Below are 9,139 nucleotides of genomic sequence, written 5' to 3' on the forward strand. Positions count from 1 at the left end.
AAACAAAAATGCATAAACACAAATTTCTCTGAATTTTCAAATTTTTAGGTCAAAGATACAAAAGCACACACAAAATATTGGCAACAGCATGCATAAACTAACATGGCCCCAAATGGCCAGCTTTATTTCCCCTAAGCAGACCAAACCTTTAGAACTAAAATGAGAGAAAATACCTAAGTGGAACCTGAGGCATATCTTCAGGGGGAGATAAAACATATGGATACAAGACTGGAAGCAAACTGGAAACAGCAGAAAAGTAAGCAGTGTTGGCCACCATCCTCATTACCACCACTACTTTACACACAATTCCTTGAGCTCTTCAAATGAAATAAAAAATGAAATAGCACAGTTGATCATTCTTCATTTGATTTCCATTTGCCTTTCACTTAATAAGTTGACAATTATGGAATGTATCCCTTTTATGTTATGGTCCCCGGTTAGGATTATAAAAATCTGGCCCAAGATAATACACAAGAAAAAGTATAAAGTTAAAAAAGTTGAGTTTAGAGTGTTCCAAGATACAGTTTTCTTTTCTGGTCTGCCACAATATATCATGTCTCTCAGAGCATTTTCTACTTTGGTCACTGCTCTTGCAAGTCTAACAATGTCTCTGCTGTAAGTGAAGTATTGTCTACTTTAACCAGAAAATGTCTTCCTTGCTAAAATGATTCATTAATATGCTATGGAGAAGCTGCGGTCTCCAGTACCCATTCTTTACTATTTCCTACAGACAGAACCTCCAATTTTTAGCTCAGCACAGGCTTCCCAGAAGAGACTACACATCCTAGCCTTCCCTGTGGCTAAGTATGGCCATGGAACGATGTTCTTGACAACTAGATGTAATCTTAAAAGACTATAACCTCAAAAAATATCCCTTAAGAAAGAAAACATCACTTTCCTCTTCCCTTCATCCTTCCTTCTGACTACAATGAATGCAACGGTTAGAGCTCCAACAGCAATTCTGGTTCATGAGGTAAACTTGAAAAACGATTCTGTGTTCTCGATACTTCAGGTCCACTATATCAGATCAGTATGAACTGTCTCTGGGCTTTTGTATGGGAGAAAAACTAAAATCATCTATTTTATGCCACAGTTGGCTTGGATTTTCTCTTATAATCTGTTAAAGCTAAAACCTAACTTCAAAAACAATAAAATAAGAGTTTTCCAAGTATCAGTATTTAGGGGTTTTGAAGTATATAATTCAAAACATATTTTAAAAGTGAGTTATTATATTGAAAACATAGCATCTGCCCTTATTTAATCTAGGCTTAAAAGTATTTAAAGAGTCCAATAGTTAATTTCATCCAATAAGAGTCTTTGAAAAGTCATCAGCGATGGCTGCCACAAGTAACGACGAAGCACATAGCAGGGAAAGAGCTGTGAAGGTGGCCCATTCATGGTCTATAGTGAGGACACATTTGTGGTCTATAGTGATGACACCAGTGGCACACACACAGAAGCACAGTAAGAGGGACAGCACAATTAGTTCTATCTAATAAAATTACAGGAAAGGGAACAAGAGATTATTATTTTCATTAAGAGGGCATCTTCTCTAGTCCTTTTGATTTTAATAACTTTGTACCAATCTTTTTTTTTTCAATAGTTCCATTTTTAACCTGACTTCCTGTGGGAAGCAGGCTTATAAAATCACTCCCTATCCTTGACCAACAACTCTCAATAGTTTTTAATCCTATCCACAGATTTAACTAAATCAAACAATGGGACAGAGCTAGCAAGTGCTTTACCTATTCAAAACTAATTTTCTTAAAAAGAAAAACTATTCTCTACTAAAATCTGCAGAATTTACACTGGTCAAGTCCTGAATCACATGCAACCTTTGGCCCTAGTGATTTTGAATACAATAGCATGAACTTGGCAGCTTTACAAAATAAGCTTACTGATTTCTCGACATCTGTATCTGGGTTATTTCCTTCCCTTGGGCGTAATCCAGACTTTACTGGTTCAGGTGATGGCTTCCTGGAATTACTTATTTATAATATATTTTTTTAATTTGTTACCACTAATGGATTTCACCAAGGACCTTTAAAAAAAAAATTATTTATTTGAGAGAGGGTGGGCACGTGTGAGTGGGGGAGAGGCAAAGGGAAAGAAAGAATGGCAAACAGACTCCCTGCTGAGCACAGAGTCCCACACAGGGCTCAATCTCATGACCCTAAGATCATGATCCCAGCTGAAACTGAGAGTTGGGACACTTAACCGACTTAGTCACCCAGGCGCTCCAAGGACCAATTTTTAAGAAAGGACCTAAAACATGTATCCTGATGTGTTACTCATAGCTGAGAAAGAAAAAAAACCTCAGGAAATTTCCTAAAGCTCAGATATCATAAATCCCTAAAAGATAACTTTGACCTTTTACTACTTCAATATTTCTACCAAAATGCTTTCAAGTAATAGGCTAATGGTAGATTTAACACAGACCTTAAATGAGTCTGTTTCAACAAATATTGATGGAGATACTAGAAAAAAATTAGTAAAAGACCTAAGGCAGTGGTTCTCAAACTCTAATTTTAGTTTAGGATCACTTGGAGGACTTGTTAAAACAAACTGCAGGCTCCACTGCCAGAGTGTTTTATCCAACTGCATCTGAGGCAGGACCAGGGAATCTGCATTTTTAACAAACCCCAAAGGATGCTGATGCTACTGATCTGGGAACTACTGAACTACATTAATAGAAGACTACTGATGACAGCATAAAAAGGAAAGAAAAAAACACGTATGGGACCCAATCTCAGTTTCAGTACCCTTGTATACTTTTGACTAGTAATTAATCTTTTTAAATTTTCTTTCAGAAAAATCTACACAGTTATTACTCAAGTTCACAATAATACTGGCTCTTACCTGACAAAACTTGAAAGTTCTTTTAGGGTCCTGGAATAATGAAATACAAAATAACTAAGTATGTCCAATGTCTGACGCAAGGTCCTAATTATACTGCCAGGGTTGGAAATTCAACCTGTAAGTTTCATTTAGTTCCATAATTAGTTTCTACCACTAATTCTGGCCAGCTGCCTCAGAAGATATGCCAAGAGTCACAAAGGGAGTAGGTAAGAATGTGTGATTGGACACAAATCCATCACCACTACTGGAAAACAACCCAAAAGCACATTTCCTACCAACATATCAGCTCTAAGTGACCTTGAGGCTGAAACTAGAGATGAAACCTTACAAAAAATGTGATTCAGAAATCTTAAAAACTCTTCTTCCTTTTCAGATGATAAGTACTATCAAAATTCATGGAAACAACCAGGATTTGCTGTTTTCAGATGATAATTTTAAAGGAAGACATTAACTTAAAAATGTAATTAGCTAAAGACTACTTTTTTGAGTATATTCAGCATACCACACTCTGATTGTTTTGTCTAAGTTAAATGTAAGTATGTACATATAAACAAGTTAATATAAATGTAAAGAATTTATAGACTAGAAATCAACTGATAAACCAAAATAATCTTGAGACAAACAAGTGGTGCCCAGAATAACTGCAGCATATGAGGGTATATAAAAGATGAAAGAAACAGGTATTACACTTGATCTTAGCGAAAAGGCCGAGAAGCAAAGAGAGAAACAGCTATTAAATAAAAGTCTGACAAGATAAGTTAGACAGAGACCAAAATAATCAAGAGTAGCAGATGGAAAAGTAGGCAGGCTAAAGGAACACAATGTTGTGAAAATACATTCCTGGGCACAGAAAAGATAATGTAGCCAATAAAATCAGCTCAGTGTATCAACAGGCTTCATGCAAGATGAGCTTTAACTTGAAGCTGTGTATTTATGGGCCAAATTCAACATAGGAAAACCTTTTTTAATCCTTTGAATGGAGACTGCAAATAAGAGAGCAATGAACATTGAACATGTCTTTATTCAACACTTACTAGACACCTATTTGGCACTAGATATATTAGCATGTGATTATGCAGAGTAAAAAATTATCAAGAAACCCACTCAAGCAGTACATTTTATAACACTGTGCAAACCAAAAAAAAAAAAAAAAAAAAAGGAAAACCAGACTAAGAAGACAGAAATAGTACCAATATACTGACAAATCCTGCTGTAGAACTTACACAATTCTAAGGCTCAGGCCTACCCTAGCTATCATACCTAGCCTACAGTACTGTTTTATCTCTATCCTATATAAATCATACTTATGTCAAGAATCAGAGTCAGGGCAACAAGAATTAAATTATGGAATACAGCCAGATTATCAGTGTGCTGAAGTAAATTTTTTCACAACTCTCTCTCTCTGGGGCTGGATGCACTGAAGGACAGACAACACTGGATACACAAGAGGGGCTGCATAGCTCACTGAAGTAGACTAACACCAAGTAAGATTCACCAAAGAAAATTACTTTTTTTAAGGATGCAGGATGACAGGAGAGCCTGGGTGGCTCAGTGGGTTAAAGCCTCTGCCTTCGCTTCAGGTCACGATCCCAGGGTCCTGGGATTGAGCCCCGCGACTGGGCTCTCTGCTCGACAGGGAGCCTGCTTCCTCCTCTCTCCCTGCCTGCCTCTCTGCCTACTTGTGACCTCTGTCTGTCAAATAAATAAACAAATAATTTTAAAAAGGATGCAGGATGACATAACTATAGCTGATTAGGAAACTGCTATCTGGATATCATATAAAAAAAAAATAAAATCACTCTTTCCTGACCAAAAGCATTAAGCTTATGATGACCTAGAACGCAAAGCCAGAAGCAACAGCAACTCTGAGACGACCACAAATATAGACACATAGATACACTGACAGACATACCAAGACTCAATATATATTTAAAAATGTTATTTATTTATTTGAGAGAGAGAGAGCGTGTGTGCCCTGGGGGGAGGGACAGAGGGAGAGGGAGGAGAGAATCTCAAGCAGACTCTAATGAGCATGGAGCCTGACTCCAGGCTCAATCCCAAGACCCCAAGATCATGACCTGAGCTGAAACCAAGAGCCAGACATTCAACTGACGGAGCCACCCAGGTGCCACAAGCCTCAACTTAAGTTTAGTGTGAACTACAGACCCCACAAAAGCCTGTCACCCAACTTCAATGGAGTGTGTCCTTTTCAAAAAAACAACAGGCAACCAGAAGGATTAGTGTATAATTTTTCACTTATATTCTTCTTATTTCCCAGAAAAGTATAAAACAACTTACAAATTAGCACATTTAAATATAATATTTAAACTGAATTAATCTAATAGAAGTACTTGAAGAAATTAGATAGGCATATGTTACCAACTTCAGTCATATATTTGACTGAAGTCTTTTTGTTAAATTGAAGAGAAACATGCAGATACATAGTTTGTATTTTCAAACAAATAGGAAGCACGCTTTTTTGCATAAACAATTTTTCTTGGAGCTAAACACAGCAGAAATTTTGTCAATCTAGTGTGTAAAAGACATATGGGAACACACTGAACATACTATTATTGTATAGTTAGTATTGAAACAAATTCACATGGCAATTTCCTAATTGAAAAATTGAAAATTTGAAATTGAAAATTTCCTAATTGTAAAAAACAGAAGGGATAAAAATAAACTACAATTTAAGAACATTTCCACAAAAGGCTGAGACAATACAATCCAAACATCGATATTTTGCTTTATCATAGACTATCAAAGTAAAAACTCAAACAACTGGATAGCCACTTAGCATAGCTATTAGAATCATGGTTGTCTACCCTGCCTCTGCATTAGAATCCTCTATAATTGATTGTTTGCCTAAATTAATTTTAAATTTAAGGTAACAAGTGCCTACAATGCAGCTATTCTATACTGTTGATCAGCCAGGTGTAATGATTCATAAAATAAAAGACATGAAAAAATTCAGCAGGGTGAATTCTACATAGCAGACATTCAATAAGTGTAGTTTTTTCTACCTTCCAGAGGAAAGGAATGAAAGCTGGCATTCTCCTATGGAAAGTAGATCATACTTATTTTTTTGTACAGAGAGGATGAGGCTAACATGTTCTAGTGAAAACTCTTTCAAGGAGTTATTTTTTTCAAATTCATATGTTAGTAATGTAATTTTTTAATTAAGAATTAGAAAGCATATATAAACTTTAAAGTTACTGGGCTTTCTTGGGGGGAATTAAATGTGCTTAGGTGGCACAATTAGGAACGTTAATTTGTAATAACAGACATTTATTTAGTATAATTTCAAAAATCTATAAAGGGAATATCTTAGTAATTGATAAGAATATATCATAATCACTATTGTCATTGAATAGTCTAGAATGATAGAACTTTAGAGCACCAAGGGACCTTACAGATCCCTCAAAGATCTGTATAAAGATCAACTTCTTTATTTTGAAAGATGAGAAAACTGCAGACTAGAAAGGTTCAAAGATGCAAGCCAAAAAGCTAGCAGAGCCAGGGACTTTTAGGAGCCTGAGCCTCTCAACTTCCAGGACCTTCTTCATTCTAAAAGACTATGCTGCCTCCTGTGGTTCCAAATTCTATTGCTTGGATGAGATTACTGGCTCCTTCATTTGTTTTCTTTACATTCTATTCTGAACCATAGCTGCCATTCGTAACTTTGCTATAAAATTACAATTCCAACCTGTTTTCTGCATAATTTTACAGCTGAGAATGTAAATCCTCCGCTTTCTAAATTTCAGAGTAATAAACATAAAATTTTTTAAATACCTAAAACAAATGTACAGTATATGTGATTGAATGCAAAGAAAAATTCTCCTCCCCTGGATAATTACATCTACAGATTCAAAAAGATTTTTATTTAGCACTCTAACATGCAGGGTCTTTGTTAAATGCTGAACATAGAAGATAAGATATAGTCCTTGTCCTCAAGTAGAAAAGTCAATTGAACCAACAATTACACTGTGTTTGTTAAGAACTCTGAAAAAGGTGTGGGCAGTTTGCTATGAGTGCTTTAGGAAGAGAATCTAATTTATAATGACAGAATCAGCTAATTTCCCATAAGGTCTGAGCAGTAATAGGAAAACATAGCTGTGTCACCCAAATTTTGTGGGGTCCAAAATGAATTAAAAGAGAGAAACTTCTCTTTATTCAGAGGAAAATGAAATTTGTGTTTTCACACAGTTTAGTATCCAATAACTCTTTAATAATAATTGACTATTTTTTGATGGGAAAGAACCTGATTTCATTGTGGCTACATAACAAATACAGGTTCTCTATTATTTCTTCCTAAAATTTTACATCACTATTTTAAAACCAAAGGGAAAATATTCATCTAAAACATGTCTAGTTAATATTCACAACAGCTGTCTACAAAACTGCATACTAAAGTCCTTCTCAACATTGCGGGGGGGGGGGGGGGGGGGAGGTACATCTGGTACAAGAGAAATAACCAGGAGAATCAGTAGCCGAAGAAGGAAGAAAACTACCACTCATTATTCACTCGGGGTTAAGGACTGCTCAGATTCCTAGATAATTATTTTCAGCTGGAAGATCTGGAAAAAAAGACGTACAGTGGGCATTTTTATTTACATTTTTAAGGCGAAATGGGGGGAAGGGGTCAGAGTATAGGGAAAATCATTAAAGACATAAGGAAGTGAAGTGATGGAAAAAAGAGGAAAGGGTGGGCAAGAATCCCAAAATCAAAGGCACACGGACAGATGGAACAAAGACTGGAGAACTGTTTGGAAAAGTGTATAGTAAAGAAAGGCAGAGAGGAAATGAGGGGTGGTGGCTGGGGGGAAGGGCTGTCCAAAAAAATAATCCGAGAGGTAATGAGAAACAAGAGAAACCAATGAACTGGGGCTGCCTCAACCAGGGATAAACCAAGACCGTTGTAAGTAGAGTCACCGATAAAGCAGCAGTGAGTTTTAACCTCCCGTTTTCCCAGCCCCTAAACCCCGAAGAGGGAGGAAGAAGTGGCTCCCAAGTCGCAGGAAAGGAATTTCGGCGCAGCCTTCGGGAAGCAAGTCCAAGAGTTGGGGCACCATCCAGTGGGTCCCCGGCCCCTCTCCATCCCTCTCGGGCGCTGGGCGGGGCCCTGGGCATCCTGGTTACCTGGACAGGGAGTCCACGCTGGGCGGCCGTGCTGCGGCCGGCTGGGAGCCAAGACTCTCGCAGCTGGAGCTCTTCTCCATGGCGCGGCGGGGGCAGCAGGAGGGAAAGGCTGAAGCGACCTCCGCGACTGCGGGGCGGGAGCAGCGGAGGGCGGAGTGCGCCGGGCCGAGGCCGCGGTCAGGCTAGCGCCGGCCCGGGAGGGACACCGGAAGCGGCCATGTTCCCCCAGACTGCACCGCGCCCGGGGGCTGCCGAGGAGCGGGAGGACCCCGCGGCTCCCCTCCGACTACAGCCCCGGCGCGCTGCGCTCCCTACGTGCGCTCGCTGCGTGCCCCGCGCTGCCTCTGGGCTCCGGGAAAGGGAGGTCCCTTTCCCGGCGTGAGAGGTTCCCCTGCTGCTGGGGTCGGGGCCTGGGGGAGTGCGGTCGAGGACCCCACAGGAGGAGGGGGAATTTCAGAAGTAGAGAGAAATAGGGAATACTAGGGACGACGGTCTCAAAAAAAAAAAGGAAAGAAAGGGACAAGGATCTTAGAGATGGGAATGATTGAGATAGGAATGGGGGAGAAGACAGGGTAGTAGAGGAGTGCGGGCGAACCGTAGGATGAAGGGGCGGAAAGGACATGGGGTGGGGCACGAAGAGGGGAAGAGAACCTAGGGGAACACGACGGATGAGGGTCCTAGAGATGGCAAAGTGTTCACCAGATTTGGGGCTGAAAATAATAATAATTATCATTGTGATTAAAAGTTGCTTTAACCAGTCAGACACGAATTCAAATCCTGCCTCTGCCGGTTCCTTGCAGCATAACCCAAGGTATTGAACATCAGCTTCCTTATCTGTAAAATAGGAAAAATAATAACTTCACAGATTAGATGAAATAATACATGTAAAATGCTTAAATTTTGGCTCATAGTAAGAACGCAAATATTAGCTGTTAGTATTACTACCTACTTCATAAGGGTTGTTAGGATGTGATGTGTTAATTCATATAAACGGTTTCTAATACAACTTCAAAAAATGATAGGTATAGGGCAGGAATATATAGGAAGGGTGGCAGAGAAGTAAAAAGTGATTGGTATGGGAAAGGTAGTGGAGAAAGTACAAGACAGGTAGGAAAAAAATTAATGCTTCTCATAATATCTT

The 9,139-nt window shown here is 38.9% G+C and overlaps 1 protein-coding gene across 1 annotated transcript in view; it reads right to left on the reverse strand.

The window, feature by feature from the left end:
- Window positions 1-8,321, reverse strand: part of MTMR2 (myotubularin related protein 2) — a 133,093-nt gene extending 124,772 nt beyond the window's left edge. The window contains exon 1 of the mRNA XM_080816167.1: window positions 7,999-8,321. Within this exon, the coding sequence (XP_080672293.1) occupies window positions 7,999-8,078 (80 nt within the window). The 5' untranslated portion in view covers window positions 8,079-8,321. The remainder of the gene's footprint in view (window positions 1-7,998) is intronic.
- Between the last annotated feature and the right edge of the window lie 818 nt (window positions 8,322-9,139).

Source organism: Martes martes (assembly GCF_963455335.1).
Source record: "Martes martes genome assembly, chromosome: 10".
NCBI classification, from domain to species: Eukaryota; Metazoa; Chordata; class Mammalia; order Carnivora; family Mustelidae; genus Martes; species Martes martes.